Here is a 17,702-nt window from a genome sequence, read left to right as displayed (position 1 = left end):
AAAGCCTAGACTTTAATGTAAATTCATCAAAGCGGATATATTTTATCTTCTTCATGACCTCCAGGTCTTACTCTTGTAAAAGTATGGTAGGGGACCGTGATGGATTCTTCATGACCTCCAGGTCTTACTCTTGTAAAAGTATGTTAGGGGACCGTGATGGATTCTTCATGACCTCCAGGTCGTACTCTTGTAAAAGTATGGTAGGGGACCGTGATGGATTCTTCATGACCTCCAGGTCTTACTCTTGTAAAAGTATGTTAGGGGACCGTGATGGATTCTTCATGACCTCCAGGTCTTACTCTTGTAAAAGTATGGTAGGGGACCGTGATGGATTCTTCATGACCTCCAGGTCTTACTCTTGTAAAAGTATGGTAGGGGACCGTGATGGATTCTTCATGACCTCCAGGTCTTACTCTTGTAAAAGTATGGTAGGGGACCGTGATGGATTCTTCAAGTACAGGCATTGCCATTCAAGAGACCTTTCCAGTGTCCAGTGCAAGTTGGACTCCATTGCTGGAACTTGATGGAATTGCACTGACTGATATTCAGTGGACCCCAAGAAGAGTATCTAACGGGATCCTAATAAAATACTAAATACGTAAGGTGGTAGGGATTAGGAACTACAAGGTAGGAGGCATGGAAAGGGTTTGAACTAGTGGAAGGAGTGGAATGGAACCAGACCCACATATCCACAGAGTGCTACAGACAGGGACCACAAAAGATTCAGAGCCTCATTAACATAATGGAAGTATCACCACTAATGTTTGGCAAAGTTTGGAAAATGGGCATAGCACGAAAGGAGGAGGGAGGGGGAAGGGAAGAAGGAGGAGGGAGGGGGAAGGGAAGAAGGTGGAAGGATGTGGGGCAAGAGGGTGTGAATGGAGGTAACTGACCTTATTGTGTCGATGACCTGGCTGCGTCTAGTGTGACAGTGGCATTGTCCAGAGCAGAGATCATTCATTTACCAAGTGGAGATGCGCCATTGGCCTTTAGGACACACTTCCAGTTGAAGGCCAGAGAGTCCCAGTCCCTCAACAATGCAGAATGGAGTTTCTTGACCTTTACAAAGTTTGTCAATGTCTCCTCTGCAGCACCATCAGAGCTTCTATCTCATCAGTGATCAGCAAATCATATGTAACATAAAACCAAAACAACAAGAAGCATTGGACTTTGAATTCCTTCTCCCAATTACTATTATTATATATTTTTTTAAATGTGGGGGTGGCAGGTAGCCTAGTGGTTACAGCGTTGGACTAGTAACCAGAAGGCTGCAAGATCGAATCCCCGAGCTGACAAGGTCGTTCTGCCCCTGAACAAGGCAGTTAACCCACAGTTCCTAGGCTGTCATTGAAAATAAGAATTTGTTCTTATCCGACTTGCCTAGTTAAATAAAGATACAAAAATGTAAACACTTAGCATGTTTCCTAACAACATAAACTCCAACCGCAGTTAAGAACATCAACATTTATTTCACATGATATAAAACAGATGAGATATGAACATTTTGCATATTAACTCTAATAATAACCTCAGTTACAATTTCTGCTCTGCTCTTTCTATGGTGTACATCATTTACACAATTAAACTTTACATTTATGTACATTATATTTGAAGTCCTAGAGGAACAAAATGCCTGCTTATTGCTTATACATGTGCTATTCTCTTCTCTCTGTCCAGGACTCCACACAACCAGACAGAATCTAACACACAACCAGACAGAATCTAACACACAACCCCTAATCTCATAAAACTATTTTATCTTTCATCTATGTTTTACTTTAAATATATCTCAGCCATAGAAAGAAAGAAAAAAACAGAGAAGCAGATAAATTCTAATCCAGGACATTCACACGTGGTTGTCGGCGGCGACCAGATCCTGATCCTCCCGACATAAATAAACACAACCTTAATAAAATATTTAAACTCTGTCCATCAGCAGCAATATGGTGGCACCTTATTGAAGTATAAACCCATTGTATAGATAGTTCATTCTATATGTTTTATATATTTATATATTAACAATGTGTATGAACAATGGGGGAATGTGCAGTGTAGAATATGTGGAAAATTAAACTTTTAGGGCCTCAGGTTAAAAACTTATATGGGAGTAAAACCAGTAAAAAAAATAAAACCCGTAAGAGAATATTGGCGCCCCCGTGTGGTTAAAGTAAAGCACTGCCTTCGTGTGTGTAGATTTGTTGCTTGGCCCTCTCCATAGCGTGTGACGATCTCAAATGCATTCTCCTCGAGTCCTCGTCTCCTTCTCAAAACCCATTGGATGAGAAAGCCAGAGGTCCCTCCCCTCTGACCTTCTCCTCCAGTGGGTTTTGAGAAGGAGACGAGGAGACAGGACGCGAGGAGTATGCAATTGAGATCTTCCCAGTGTGAGACTTTTCTAGTGTTCTTATTTACAACTGTACAGTCCCCTCCTCGTTACAGCAGTGCTCAGCTCATAGACACTCAACGCATCCTCACAGAACATGTCCAAAATAACAGACCATCATAATACCTGCAATAATAATAATAATCAATTATCACCCTGTAATACTATCTTGTCCTCTGAGATCTCTGTGTGAAAGAGAGTTTTGTATCGCAGTTATTGTGTAGGCAGGCAGTAAGTAATACGAGCAGGCCTGTGGATCTACTCTTTCTGTCTGTCTGGCTACAGTCGTTTCTACTGTATACACACAGAGAGCTACTGGGCATGCTCTGTGCAGGCTGACTGGTGCCATCTTGGCTCTGTAGGATGCCATCTTGGATCTTCAGACTGGCATCGCTTATGAGTCACTGCTCACAAAGGTCAATGTCTGGGCTGCAGGGACGCGTGGAAAGAGAGGGAAGAGAAAGAAAAGAGGAAAGAGGTGAAGAGACACAAAAATAGCTGAGGTCACAAGCCAAAATGTCTAAAATAAATCTGAGAAACTGGTTACGCTGACATGACCCGAGAGTACTTTTTGATTAGATTCTAAATTATGGCTGTGTTAAAATGGCTGGTGTGATATTGCCTGCTGTGTCGATTTACCCTCCAAATCTGTGTCGATTGGAGGGTAAATCACTGAGCTTTGGGCCCTGGAGTTTAGGGGTTGATGGGTAGAGATGAGTAAAGGTCAACGGTTGTAGGTAAGGACAGAGAAGTCTCTTACTGTGTGTAGTTGAGTTCACATAACCACCTCCTCGACACGTCTACACACACATGAAGTGGGATCCGTCAGTGAGTTGAGGAGGAGAAGGAGAGGAGGACTGGGGCGGACAGGGCAGGCTTTTCACTGCAAACAACACACACGGGGCAAACCCACAACACATACAGTACCAGTCAAAAGTTTGGACACCCACTCATTCAAGGACACCAATAAGAAGAGACTTTATTGGACCAAGAGACACGAGCTATGGACATTAGACCGGTGGAAATGTGTCCTTTGGTCTGATGAGTCCAAATTTGAGATTTTTGGTTCCAACCGCCGTGTCTTTGTGAGACGCAGAGTAGGTGAACGGATGATCTCCGCATGTGTGGTTCCCACCGTGAAGCATGGAGGAGGTGTGATGGTGCTTTGCTGGTGACACGGTCTATGATTTATTTAGAATTCAAGGCACACTTAACCAGCATGGCTACCACAGCATTCTGCAATGATACACCATCCCATCTGGTTTGTGCTTAGTGGGACTATCATTTGTTTTTCAACAAGACAATGACCCAACACACCTCCAGGCTGTGTAAGGGCTTTTTGACCAAGAAGGAGAGTGATGGAGTGCTGCATCAGATGACCTGGTCTCCACAGTCATCCGACCTCAACCCAATTGAGATGATTTGGGATGAGTTGGACCGCAGAGTGAAAGAAAAGCAGCCAACAACTGCTCAGCATATGTGGGAACTCCTTCAAGACTGTTGGAAAAGCATTTCTTATGAAGCTGGTTGAGAGAATGCCAAGAGTGTGCAAAGCTGTCATCAAGGCAAAAGTTGGCTACTTTGAACAATCTCAAATATATTTTGATTTATTTAACACTTTTTTTGGTTACTACATGATTCCATATGTGTTATTTCATATTTTTGATGTCTTCGCTATTATTCTACAATGTAGAAAACTAGTACAAATAAAGAAAAACCCTTGAATGAGTAGGTGTCCAAACTTTTGACTGGTACTATACGTAAGTGCTTTGACATTTATCAGTTATATATCAATCCATCAACCAATCATCATTAACAAAGCGATTTCTGACTGTTCTCAAACCTGCCATCAGGTTGTTGAGTTTAGCTCCCTCTGCTGGTAGTTCATAGGATATGTCAATGTTGTTCCCCTGGGTCTCATGCTCCGGGGCCTCCCCTCGCATCGCCTCACTCTGCATCACATCCTCCTCAGGTTCAGGAGTCAGTGCTTCTGACACAGCAGCTGGCAAACTGGCACAGGCACACCTTCACATTCAGGCCTTACTCCAATACTTACAAAATGCATCCTTCTTTTCTGCCTTTAATGAGGTAGTCACTCATCTAAATACAGTTGGATGAAGGAAGGGGTGTTTTTGAAGTATTCAAAAAGGGTCAAAGTTGCTATCGATCCAGAGAGGCTAAGATATGTCCTGGTGAGGCCCAGCTAGTCTCACCTGTTGTGGGGAATGAGGGTGCTGGGAGTGTGGGTATTTCTCCTCTCCGTCTCCCTCTCCCCCTGCTGTTGATGTTGTCCAGGGATCAGGTACTGTACATACAAGGGCTTCACACCCTGATCTGATATCACCATCACCTGGGTCTCTGACACCTGCAACACACGGACAGTGAGATAGCCCAGACTACACTCTGTGTTCAGGAGGTACCAAACAGAAAAATATTATTTGAAATGGAGCTCTTATTTTCATATGCCCTACTGAACACAATTATGGTGGTCTAATGTCAACCCCTAGAGGCTATCTCTTCGGTATTTGGGGATCTGAAGAAACTCCCGTCCTTGAGCAACACCAGCAGTACACATTTTTATTCTAGCCCCTGGACATGCACACCTGATTCAACTTATCAACTAATCATCAGGCCCTCCATGAGATGAATGACCGATGTTTGTCCCGGGGCTACAACAAAAATGTGTACTGTAGATGATCCACAAGGACTGGAGTTGAGACACACCGGTATAAAGCGCATGGTGATAACCAATGGTCTTAATCTTAAGCAGCTCTCGCAAATATTTAAAACTGGGCAACTATATTAGAGGACATTAATCAATCCAACATCATCATCAGATCATGAGATTCCGTGGAGCTCAGGCCAGCTCAGAGAGGTGCGTCTCTCTCTGTAGCCCAGTGTGAGTCACCACGGCTGGTCTGAGGCCCAGAGATAAACCTCTAAATCCAGGCTGGATCCTCCTCACGCCCACAAAGCCTCCATTAGCCTCCCAGATCAGATTAAAGGACATTAACACGGAGACCAGGCTGCTGCCAACACAACACAGCCACTTACACCCTAAAAACCCTGAAACAATCTTAGCTCAACGTTATTGGATTAGATATACATTTGTCCTTGGACGGGGAATGCGTTTCAAGTCTATCCTTTATCTCTGAATAAATACTTTCTTTGAAAACGTTCATTTTTCAGTAAAGGAATACATCATCAGTACTGTCCCTCTCTATGCATCCTTGGTATGGATCTTTCCTATTCATACAGAGTTACAGTACACCATGCTGAGTCAGTCACCACTCCTACTAGTCATCAACATGCGTATCAAATGACAGTCTGCCATACATATTCTGCTCTCTGGTGGTCTGTGTGAGTAGGGACACTCCCGTACCTCTGTGTCCATGTTGGAGCTCTCCGTCCGGGGCTGTGGCTCCTCCTCACTCAGCCTGGGGACAGGGATGACATCCACCTCCTCAGCTCTGTAGCTGATCTCCTCCACCACAGTGATTTCCATCTCCAGCTCCACCACTGCAGCCGTGTCAACCTCTTCTGGAGACACTGCAGTCCTCCCTCTGACGAGTTCTTCAGCTGCAGCTCTAGCCCTCTCCAATTCTTCTGCAGCTGCTGCTACTGCGGCCCGGTCTCTCTCCAGCTCCAAATCTGCAGCCCTGTCCAACTCCTCTTCTACAGCCACAGCAGTCCTGGCCATCTCCTGCTCCACCACTGCAGCCACCTCAGTCATGTCTCGCTCCAGTTTTTCTATTGCAGCTCGACCCCTCTCCATTTCTTCTTCAGCAGCTGCTGCAGCCCTGTCTCTCTCCAGCTCCAGTTCTGCACCTCGGTCTCTCTCCAGCTCCACGGCTGCAGTTCTGTCCCTCTCCAGCTGCTCTGTAACTCGGTCTCTGACCTCCTCCAGGTCTTGCAGTGCTGCCTCCAGCTCCTGGGTGCCTGTGGAGAACACCACCTCTCGCCTGACCTGTGGTAGACACACATGCCAAATTAATAACTCAGTTTTAACAGTGTGTACACGACACTGAGAAACAAGGTTTATCAACCCACACACACACACACACACACACACACACACACACACACACACGCCCCCCCAGCTGTCTCTGTTGTCATGTACACATCAAGTCCTATCAAACACACCAAACAGAGGAGGACTTACCTGTGTAATGAAGGGGTTCTCCTTGGAGAAGGATGGAGAGCGTGAGGGGGAAATACTGCTGCTACTTCTCTTCTTCTCCTTGAGCGAGGCCTGCTGGTGTCTCCTGATCCTCTCCAGCTGCTCCTCTACACTCATCCTGGCTCTGCCGCTCTCCCTTTCCCCCGGTCCACACGTCTGCTCCACCGCACTGTGAGGACGGTCCTACAGGGGGAGCAGTGGAGCAGGGATCAGTCACGTTGGATTATTTTTACACCGAGAATGTTTTATCTGCCTGTCTATTGGTGACATATATCCATCTCCAGCTTTTGTAGTGGTAAAAATGGCAGGGAATGAATAGCAACAGTAGCACCTCCAAATCCAAAATCAGTGTTGTCCTGTCTATCAAACCGTTTCTAACATGTTTTCTAGGGTCAGTATATAGTTCAGTTCCCCTGCTATTCCATAAGGGGCTGAGTCAGGCTTACAGTCCTGGGGTCAGACTTCTTGCTCTTCCTCAGGGTGACGTAGGAGGCGATGGTGCAGGACTCTGGGGGGATCATGGGGGATTTGGTCCTGGGGGGCACGATACCCACTGGGTAGACTGGTACTCCTAATGGGACTGGGAGGGGAGGGGGCCTAAGTCAGTTACAAAGCCATTTGGGGTGTTACATGTTTTTTATATTCAGTTAATAGAGTACTTATGAATCATACATATAATACTCTTTATAAGTTTACTTTGTATGGAATTTCTAATTACAACTTGAATTCACTGAATTACAATAGTTTTGACCCTAGCCCGTATCCACCTTGAAACAGCGGCAGCAGCGTGACCAAACTGGACTTTGTTGACAGGCAGTGACTGACCTTTAGTGGCCGCAGGCTCCTTGTCAGTGGTCAGCCCTGTCTGTAGTCTGTCCTTGTCATTGTCCTCTCCGTTGTTATCGTCCACCTCCTCAGCTACAGTGGTCAGCTCTGGCTCACTCTTATACAGACGGTAGTCTGGGCCTTGCTGTAGAGGGACAGAGAGTCAGCAAACAGAGGTGCACACATAGGAAACACGCACAGGCACGTGCGCATGCCCGCACGCTCACACGCAGGTCACAAAATGGTCATGGTGGATGTGACCGATGGACAGTCGAGGGAAATTTAAAAAGGAGCTGCAAAGAGCAGAAAACGGTTAACGGGCAGCCCAAACACTAAGAGTAGGCACACCACAGCACAGCACTCAGACACAGTCAGAATGACAACTGGGGTGGAATCACACAATCACACACGCTTCCATGGAAACAAGAACAAGCCAAACCGAAGAGCAAACTGAGATGATAAACCCAAGGAATGAATACGTCAAACTCAACACTCCAAGGTAAGAGGCAGGGAAAAACCTAAATGTCGACAAATGTTAAAACAAATGACAAATGATTCAGAGCAAATGAAAAGAGTCACAACGGTGACCCAAGTTGGCGATGAGAGATGAACCATGTATGGTGAGGGTAAAGGTGGAGGGTCAGGGGTCAATGTGTACTGGTCTTGTACAGAGTAGGATAAAGTTGCCCCTAGACACCGACCTAAGATCAGTTTTGTATTACCTCTCCCTAACTGTTAAGATGAGAATTTATTTGGTGAAGTTAAACAGATCCTAGATCTGTGCTTAAGGGCAAGTAGCGATGATGAAGCACAACGACAGGGATGAAGGGTCAGGCGTGAGGGGTCAGCGTGTCTTACACTGCTGTGTGTTCCGTTCCTCTGGCCGTGCTTGCTTGTGTGTGGTGGCGGACGGGTGCCCGAGGGGGAGGGAAGGGGGGGTACAGCGGGAGGGCGCTCTGTTGAGCCGTAGGACTGGGGGAGGGGCGGGCGGGGGGGCTGACGGTCCCCCTCCGTGAGAGGACAGAGTGACCGGAACAAGGTCACCGGCTGCCGCATGAGGAGAGGATAGATAGAAAGTTGTTGTTGTTGAGACACTCTTGGGACAACAGCATGCCACACGAGACCCTGCGTAGACAGATCAGCATAGCCTCCTTGTGGCATTGAGTGGAGCTATCTGGCTCCCATCCGTCTCACATGTAGGCTACGGACAGCTCTAAATCAGTTCAAAGACTCCATGCACGGATTCTATTTATCTGACGTTGACATATTCTGATGTTTTTCTTGATCCACAAAGGAGAAGTGAGACTCACCTCGTTCTTCTGTAGGTTTGAGATGGGTTTGGAACCAAGGAAACCAGTGTCAGTGGTCCTCTGGGGTTTGTTCTTGGCCAGAACCTCCATCACATCCTGGATCCTCCACAGCTCCTTCTGGATGTGGACATGCTGCTGGCTGGGAGGTTCCGTCTGCTCACACAGTGACAGAAAATGATCAAAAACACTCTCCATCTTGCAAATGTGTGATTGCATGTGAGTGAGTGGTTGAGACTGAGTGACAGAGACTTACCTGTGGGCTGCCCAGGGCCTCTAGCTGTTCCAACAGGTTGGTTTTGGCCAGAGAGACGCCAGACTCCATTTTATCATACTCCCTCCACAACCGCTCCAACTCCTGTGAGACAAGAGGGTGTCACTACTAGACAGTCTGTGTGTGTGTGTGTGTGCGCGCTTGTTTATGTGTGTGCGCACTGACTCACAGCATTGTCCCTGGAGAGATCTTGACAGGTGCTGATCAGTGTGTGTGTGTTTGTGTTGACATCTGCATGTACAGTGTGTGTGTGTATATATATGAACGCACAGTGTTGACTCGTGCCAGTTCTCTACAGGTACTGAGCAGTCCATTCTGCAGTACGTCTCTCTGCTGTATAAGGCTCTGTACAGCTGCTGGGTTGTCAGAGCTCTGCTCTATCTCCTGACTGGCAGACAGCAAAGCCGTCTCCAGGGTGTGCTGCAGAGAGATAGCAAGAAGAAGGAAGAAAGAAAGAAAGGAGAAGAAGATGACAACAACACAGGTCAGTACAACATCTACAGCTAACAATTGTCTGACATCTACACACAGATACACAAACAGAACCACAGGCAAAGAACCAACCAAACATGATCAAAGCATCTCCACCATCAAAAGGGTGTACCGTCAGTCCCAGGACTCTAGGGGGCAGGCTAGGGCAGCTGTCAGAGAGAGAGAGTCTCAGTTCCCAGCTGTGAGTCTGCTAGCTAGTCTATACACTGTGTACCTGTGGTACAAGCCTGGCAGAGGAGGGATGGTAGTCTTGGAGTGACCATGAGAAAGTATTCATACCACCTTATTCCACATTTTATTTTGTTATAGCTTGAATAAAATAAAAATAAAAATAATAACTCATTTGTCACAACACCCCATAATGACAAAGTGAAAACATGTTTTTAGAAATGTTTGCAAATTTAAAATGAAAATGAAATACAGAAATGGAATTTACATAAGTATTCACACCCGAGTCAAGCACCTTTGGCAGCGATTACAGCAGTGAGTCTTTCTGGGTCTCTAAGTCGCTCCTCAAAATTCTTCAAGCTCTGTCAAATTGGTTGTTGATCATTGCTAGACAACCATTTTCAGGTCTTGCAATAGATTTTCAAGCAGATTAAAGTCGAAACTAGAACTCGGCCACTCAGGAACAATCACAGTCTTCTTGGTAAGCAACTCCAGTGTAGATTTGGCCTTGTGTATTAGGTTATTGTCCTTCTGAAAGGTGAATCCATCTCCCAGTGTCTTGTGGAAATCAGACTGTACCAGGTTTTCCTCTAGGATTTTCCTTTTCCTAGCTCCATTCAGTTTATTTTTTATCCTGGAAAAACTCCCCAGTCCTTAATGATTACAAGCATACCCATAACATGATGCAGCCACCACAATCTTGGAAATATGGAGAGGGGTACTCAGTAATGTGATGCATTAGATATTCGCCAAACAAAACACTTTGTATTAGAACAAAATGTTAATTGCTTTGCCACATTTTTTGCAGTATGACTTGTAAACAGGATGCATGTTTTGGAATGTTTTATTCTGTACAGGCTCCCTTCTTTTCAGTCTGTCAATTAGGTTAGTATTGTGGATTAACTGCAATGTTGTTCAACCATCCTCAGTTTTCTCCCATCACAGCCATTAAACTATATTACTGTTTTAAAGTCACGATTTGCCTCATGGTGAAATCCCCAAGCCATTTCCTTCCTCTTCGGCAACTGAGTTAGGAAGGACGCCTGTATCTTTGTAGTGAATAGGTGTACTGATACACCATCCAAAATGTAATTAATAACTTCACCATGTTCAAAGGGATATCCAACGTCTGATTTTTTATTTAATTTGTACCCATCTACCACTAGGTGTTCTTCTTTGCGAGTCATTGGAAACCCTCCCTGGTCTTTGTGGTTGAATCTGTGTTTGAAATTCACTGCTCGACTGAGGGACCTTACCGTTAATTGTGTGTGTGTGGTACAGAGATGAGGTAGTCAAAAAACAACATGTTAAACACTATTACTGCACACTATTATTATTGAGTCCATGCAACTTATTATGTGACTTGTACTCCTGAACTTATTTAGGCTTGCCATAACAAAAGGGTTGAATACTTATAGATTTTTTATTCATTTGTAAAAATGGCTAAAATTGTTATTCCACTTTGAAATTATGGGGGTATTGTGTGTAAGTCATCCCTCCCTCCCTCATTGTAATAAAGGTCTACTCCAGCCTCAGACAGCCCAGTGTGTGTGTGTGTGTGTGTGTGTGTGTGTGTGTGTGTGTGTGTGTGTGTGTGTGTGTGTGGTTGTGTGTGTGAAGCAAGTTGTCAGTTGAAAGAGTGAGTACAGTAGTTACCTTCTCTCTGTGTAGTTGCTGTAGTTTCTCCTCCTGTGTTCTCACCACTTGGTCCTGCTCACATAGTCTGCTCAGCTTAGTCTGAAACACACACAGTGGTTGTTAACACACACACACACACACACACACACACACACACACACAGTAGTTGGTAAGAATTCGGCATTGAATTCGGATTTTTCCAGCGAGCTGAGCTGTGGTATTCTCTTAACTTAATTGAATCTTTCAATCTATGTCTAGGAAGCCAACTGCTGTGTGTCTAGACTAGAGGATATGTGCAAAGGGAAAGGAATAGTTTCCCCTCTACCTAGACAAGACAATAATAAAAGGACTTGGTCTTACGTCTATGTCCTCTGGCCTCTGGTGGCTGTAGGAGTTGTCTTTGTAGTCCTCGGGGCTGATCTGAAACACCAGACAGCCTTAGAGACACATGCTGTGTTTACACAGGCAGCCCAATTGTGATCTTCTTTTCACTAAAATGGTCTTTGGACCAGTCAGATCTGCTCTGATGTGATTGGTCAAAAGACCAATTAGTTGAAGATATATCAGAATTGGGCTGCCTGTGGGAAGGCAGCCACAGACAGGAGATAGCAAAACAATCTGTAATACAGACCCATGACATAGGGTGCTTCTCAATAGTCTACTTCTCTCCTTGTTAAAGAACTGGACTGGTGAAACCCAATTTCTAGTAGGTATCCACCATATTGCTTACAGCCGTCCCGTATCTTCCGATCAGTGCAGATAAAGGAGAAGACACGAGGAGAGAATGCTAGAGTATTGAGATGCACCCATGGCCTGGTTCTTCATTGTGATGTGGTTTTCATGGTAAATATCTGCGTCCTTACAAGGAGTGGTCCACAGGGTCAATGAAGCCCAGAGAGAGAGAGAGAGCGAGAGGGTGAATGCATGCATGCAATTTCAATGACCTTCTCTTCTCATAACTTATGACTTTCCAACAGTTCGGATGCAACTTCTCAGCCCAAATTTCCATTTCATAATAAGGAGTGTCAGCCCCCTCTGCTGGGAAATCAGACTGTGTTTTCCACCTCAGTAGCATCACTGATAACAGTCCTACTGATGGAGGCTCCAGGGGTGTGAAGAAGCTATGGAGAGGACAGGAAGCTGGCATCAGGTCGTCACCAGAGATTAGAGGAGGATGTTCTCACACACACACACACCTTAAGAGAGGCTAGAGGGCTGCTGTAGTGGTTGGCTAGGCTGGATGTATAGTCCTCTGTGCTGGCAGCTCTGCCCTGTGCCACACTAATTACCGTCCCCTCGGTGCGCTCTTCATTACTGTCCCCCGGTACACTCTGTCATGGCTGGAGCTTGACTAATGAAAACCTCTAAAAGACCTGGGCTAAATCTGGCCCTCACGGAGGCGCACACGCACGCACACACACACACACACACACACACACACATACACACAGCTGGGAAAACCAGCCATCCTCACACTCCTCACTACTTCAGTTAAGGAGCAGGCAGGTGATTTTCAAACCCAGCATGGCTAAAGAGGGGGAGGTTCAAGAGAGCAGGGCTGAAATCATACCATTAGAAGCCTGCAATAAAGTGATCATTTAGCACAGGACAATTTCCCCAGCTACAAATAAAATACCCCCGCAATCTTTCAATCACTGTCACACTATCGGGCCACCACACGAACAAGGACATCATTCTATTGAATACATAAACAAAAATGTTCTGCATTGAGCTCTTATCATACCCACGTGGACAAACATTACAAAGCACAGAGAAGAGAGGTGCTGATTTGACTGTGAGCGTACAGCGCCTAGCCAACATAAGATCCATCATCAACAGCATTGGTATTGCAGGAAGACGGGGTATGGCTGTGAGGTAGCATCCACTGTAATAACCAACAGCAACAATACCATCAAGTTACAATGAGGTAGGATGGGCATGGCTATGTAGCATCCACCATAAGCCATGCTAACATCAGTCCAACCTCGGACTGACGAAAAAAAGCAAAAAAATGGATGAAGAGGATGTGCTGTAGTCAAATCAACACGTGAAGGGTAAGTAGCAAACAATGTTGGGATCATGACACCAGGAAGAGGGGGAACCGACGACTGACTGACTGACTGACTGCATCCAATGTGAACAAAAACAGGAGGGATCGATGATGAAGGGAGGAGAGGAGTGCGGGAGAAGAGTCATTGGTTTGCCAATAAGACCTTACTTGCTGGTACAGTTGAGGCCTTGGAGCAGAGTTCTCAATCATAGTGTGAATCATGAAGATTAACGGCTCATTGTCCTTCGTCTAGTGGGAGTTCGAAGTTAGGTAGGGTGGAAGGGAGCGACAATACACAACAGCACAATATAGGTGTTAGTTAGTGAACACAGCAGCACAGCCTAGAAAGGATCCATAGAAATAAAGAACACATTGTTGCATAAGGTACTAGTGATTGAGGGAGACCAGGGGCTTGAGCCAACAACCCTGGGATTATAGCTACCACCTGTACCATAAAGACTCAGACCTCCTGGGAGAAGTCCTAGTACGTTTACAGTAGATACAAGAAGGCCACAGTTGGGTCCAAAGACAATATTGCCAGTCCCTCTCAGCAGACGGAAGAGAGGCGCAACGTCCCTTCTTTTCTTACTGTCATCGTTTATATCATCCCCGACCAATATCTACCAGCAAAATAGCAAAACAATTGTATGCATTGGAGCCTGTGGACCAGGGGAATGAGCGCGGCGGCGAGTTCATTCATAACCGCTCTGAAATTGTCTGCCATTAGAGGTGAAAGCCTTTGATATGGCAGATCAAAATCATTTCACAATTGGTTTGAGGGGTCACAATCTGACTCAGGGAAGTCGCTAAGTGAGGTCCTACATGGTAGAGTGGTTTCTCCTGCTGCACATGACCTTTTCAGGAACAGGAACTCAATTATTTATCTATCGTGGAAACCCAGTTCTAAACCCCAAAAATAAACGCCCCCCCCCCCCTTGAGACGTCTGCCCTGATTACCGATGCCTGAGTGAGCATTAGTTAGAACGTCAGTCGCTAGGCCTAGCCACTTTACCTGAAACCCCGGAGGTTGTTTCTATACAGCCTTAATTACCTTATGAGAATGACATGACTGACTTACTACAGGTACACATCATCAAGTTAAAAACGCAATGCGAAAACACAACATGCCTTAAGGTTCCCTTCATCCTCAAAAGTGTAAGTTTGCTCTCGTGTTCTCTCAAGCGTGAATTCATTTATTTTTTTTAATAAAGAATGTTCTCCAGGGATTGTACAAACTATACAGCAAAAACACATATGAGTAAGCTTATTAGCTTAGGGCAGCATTGCCACGCCAAGTAAAGTCGTTTTAAAAGTTGAAAAGTACTTTTTACTTTTCTTGTACTGAGCTAGACAATATGTCCTCCCGTGGGAATGCAGGTTTACGCAGCTCCTATTCGGCAATGAACGGTATATGCTTTGGGAGGGCCGGGGAGAGAAAAGAGTGAAAAGGAGAGAGAAAGTATAGAAAAGACAAAAAAAAGGAGCGCGGCCCTGGCATTTGAGTCACTGATAACCCTGGGCAGAGTGAGAGCAGCTGGGTGTATGACCAACCCAGAGGAGTGCCTAACCCTGAGAGACACACACAGACACAGAGACAGAGACACACGCAGAGACAGAGAGAGAGAGAGAGAAAGATCAGAGATAAAGCAGTACTCCTCACCTGGCTGTCCAGATACATGAGGTTCCTCTGAAGGTGATGAGACAGGACCTCACTCTAACATCAGAAGGCAGTGGAGAAAGAGGGAAGAGAGAAGGAGATGGAGTAAGGGAAACAGTAGGAAATAGAAGTAGACCTGGTACAAGCTGATAGTGAAAGATGGAGATGAAAGAGGAAGTTGCTGCCGTGGCTTTGGCATTAATCGGAAGCATAAAGTACCGCAGCCATTTACTGTTGATTACTGAACTAAATCAAAACCATGCAAAAGCCGAAGTTGCAAGAGGATTTGTTCACCACACATCAAATAAAACTACTTACCAACGCTTTCCTCGTAAAAAGAAAAAGTATGGGAAACCACAGCAGACAATCACATGATACTCATGTGATACTCATGACAATCACATGATACCACGCTGTCCTCTGCACGTCAACAGTTCAAAAGATGAAATCAAGGCCAGACGAATGCAGCACACTAAAGGGTTGAAATGAGTACAAAACTAAACCAAAACTCAACCATACACCACTGAACCACACAGGTAGGAATGAACATGCATTCACTGGAATGCATGGCCTGCTCATAGAGCTTTGAGCTGCATGGAGATGGCACATCAACAACACCCCGGGAGATGACCAATGGCATGCTGTGCATGTGCGCCCTCCCTGGTGCTAACCTTGGCGTTGGGCCCCTCCATGCTAAGGATCATTAGCTGAGCCACAGTGTGCTCCCGGATGCTGTTGAGCTCAGCCTGCTGCCGACGCAGCTTTATTAACAGCAGGGTCAGCTCCTCTGGCTGCACAACGCAGCATAGACACAGAGGAGATAACGAGACAGTCAATTCATCCAGCGGCAGAGCAATGAAAACAAAATACATGAACCAAACCTCTCTTGATTTTCCGTTTGGAAATGAGTGGCAGGAAGAGCAGTGACAGGTTAGGGCAGGGATTACAAAAGCTATGATTCTAACCAGAACTCTGACAAGTCTTCAGGCACAACCCAAGAGGCCTTTGGAAACACTGGTTTGTAGTCTCGGCCTGTGCTGGAGCTGGGCTATAGGACCCACACCTTCAGATGATCGGGGAGAAATAAACTCCCTCTGTTCCCTGACTCCAAACGGACTAACTCTCCATCAAATGGATGTGAAAATGAGAGAGAATATATTCAGTAAAAGCGATCATTTCAAATCACTTGACAAATATTTCTCATCGACTGCATTCAGAAGACGCGCGCCCCCCCCGCGTGCATTCCACTGAAGTTACGCCATCGCAATAATATTCAGAGAGTTACAAAATGAACAGTGCAGAATATCAATCTCTCCGGCTGATTCTAGTCTACTCAATTTGAGATGACACGGCTAGATGGCAATTTGATTGGTGCCACTGTCTCTCTCTTTCCGTATCATCACCAAGACAATGCCATTATTTTAAATCACATATGTGTCTGCTACTGACAGAAATATCAAATGCTTGCAATAGAAGACAGCAGAGAATGTAACGAGGCACACACTCTGACAGAAATACAGTACACATACAGGCTATCCATTGTAGCATGACAGAGCGACAGTAATACATGATTGCTTGCGCGTCAAACATTGCGTGCCTCATAAACATGTCTCTACCCCCGTCACAAAAACAGATTTGTATTTGCGTCACACTGAAATCATACCAATAGCATATATCACTCACAATGCATTGTTGTTGAGAGAAAATAGGACCGTACAGAGGAGAGGACAGGAGAATAAGAACGCAGAGAAGAGGGGAAGAAGGTCAGTGTTTGTTAGGTGACTCACCGTCTTGCCCTGTAGTGACTGTGGGGTAATGGTCTGCACTGGGATGCCTGCTGGCATGGACCGGCGGTCAGGTGGGTAGTTATACTGAGAGAGAGAGACAGGACAGGAAGAGGGCAGGATGCTCTGTTACATGTACTGATTTGAACTGGCAGACAAGTAAAATGAATGCTTTCAAATAAACAAAATAACTACCGCTCAATGCAGAGCATTTCCAGTCATTTCTCTGTGCTTGAAACCCCTGGTGATTATTTTGATGTGTAAGACTGGCTTAGATGATTGTGGTCCATTCCCTGTCCGTTACCTTGGTGAGGTGAGTCCTGTGCCTGCGGTCTATAGTCATAGTCTGGTCCCCTCTGAAGACGGGTGAGGACACCTCGGACCTGGTTGACCCTGGTGGGTTGTCTCTGCGGTGCTGGCCCGGAGGGGAGAAGGTGTGGTAGAGGGCCAGGGATCCATGGGAGGGGGATGTGGGGATGGAGTGGGCCACCCCCTGGTGCACAGAGATGTTCCCCATGGTCTTGGGGCTGGGCAGGGTCCCGTAGTGGCCTGGTGGTGGTGGACCCTGCCTGGAGAAGGCCTGCCTCTGCTGCCACTCATACAGCTGCCACATGGTGTCGTCCCTCATGGAGCGCCTCTTGTCTGCATTTACAGTTTTACATTTCAGTCATTTTGCAGAGGCTCTTATCCACACAGACTTTAACTAGGTTAAAACAAACACAATATATCACAGTCGTTACAAGTAAAACCATACAACCTCAAGCTAGTGGCTATCTGCAAAATCAGTGCCAGAAAGAAAAGAAGAAGTGTGAGTGCAAGAAACACAAGTATAACAGCAAAGTCTTCAACTGCGTCCCAACCGGCACCTTATCCCCTATTGTCCCTGGTCAAAGGTAGTGCACTACATATGGAATGGGGTGCCATTTGGGGCACAAGCCAACTAC

General features: G+C 45.8%; 1 protein-coding gene across 13 annotated transcripts in view; it reads right to left on the bottom strand.

Moving 5' to 3' along the window:
* Positions 1–1,449: 1,449 nt before the first annotated feature.
* Positions 1,450–17,702, bottom strand: part of LOC139378680 (pleckstrin homology domain-containing family A member 5-like) — a 144,010-nt gene continuing 127,757 nt past the window's right edge. The window contains exons 13-31 of one of the 13 annotated variants that reach the window (XM_071121081.1): positions 17,063–17,400; positions 16,762–16,845; positions 15,646–15,765; positions 14,978–15,031; positions 13,486–13,566; positions 11,628–11,687; positions 11,286–11,366; positions 9,240–9,389; positions 8,952–9,053; positions 8,699–8,851; positions 8,247–8,435; positions 7,389–7,533; positions 7,010–7,143; positions 6,546–6,746; positions 5,766–6,350; positions 4,597–4,748; positions 4,227–4,393; positions 3,144–3,266; positions 1,450–2,812 (exon numbers count right to left, since the gene is read on the bottom strand). In XM_071121081.1, the coding sequence (XP_070977182.1) occupies positions 3,184–3,266; positions 4,227–4,393; positions 4,597–4,748; positions 5,766–6,350; positions 6,546–6,746; positions 7,010–7,143; positions 7,389–7,533; positions 8,247–8,435; positions 8,699–8,851; positions 8,952–9,053; positions 9,240–9,389; positions 11,286–11,366; positions 11,628–11,687; positions 13,486–13,566; positions 14,978–15,031; positions 15,646–15,765; positions 16,762–16,845; positions 17,063–17,400 (2,879 nt within the window). In that variant the 3' untranslated portion in view covers positions 1,450–2,812; positions 3,144–3,183. Of the gene's footprint in view, positions 2,813–3,143; positions 3,267–4,188; positions 4,484–4,596; positions 4,749–5,765; positions 6,351–6,545; positions 6,747–7,009; positions 7,144–7,388; positions 7,534–8,246; positions 8,436–8,698; positions 8,852–8,951; positions 9,054–9,239; positions 9,390–11,285; positions 11,367–11,627; positions 11,688–13,485; positions 13,567–14,977; positions 15,032–15,645; positions 15,766–16,761; positions 16,846–17,062; positions 17,401–17,702 lie in introns of those variants that run through there. The other 12 variants (XR_011628317.1, XM_071121083.1, XM_071121082.1 and 9 more) reach the window with 12 other exon arrangements.

This window comes from Oncorhynchus clarkii, chromosome 21, assembly GCF_045791955.1.
Source record: "Oncorhynchus clarkii lewisi isolate Uvic-CL-2024 chromosome 21, UVic_Ocla_1.0, whole genome shotgun sequence".
Classification (NCBI taxonomy): Eukaryota; Metazoa; Chordata; class Actinopteri; order Salmoniformes; family Salmonidae; genus Oncorhynchus; species Oncorhynchus clarkii.
This window is presented reverse-complemented; position numbering and strand designations above follow the sequence as displayed.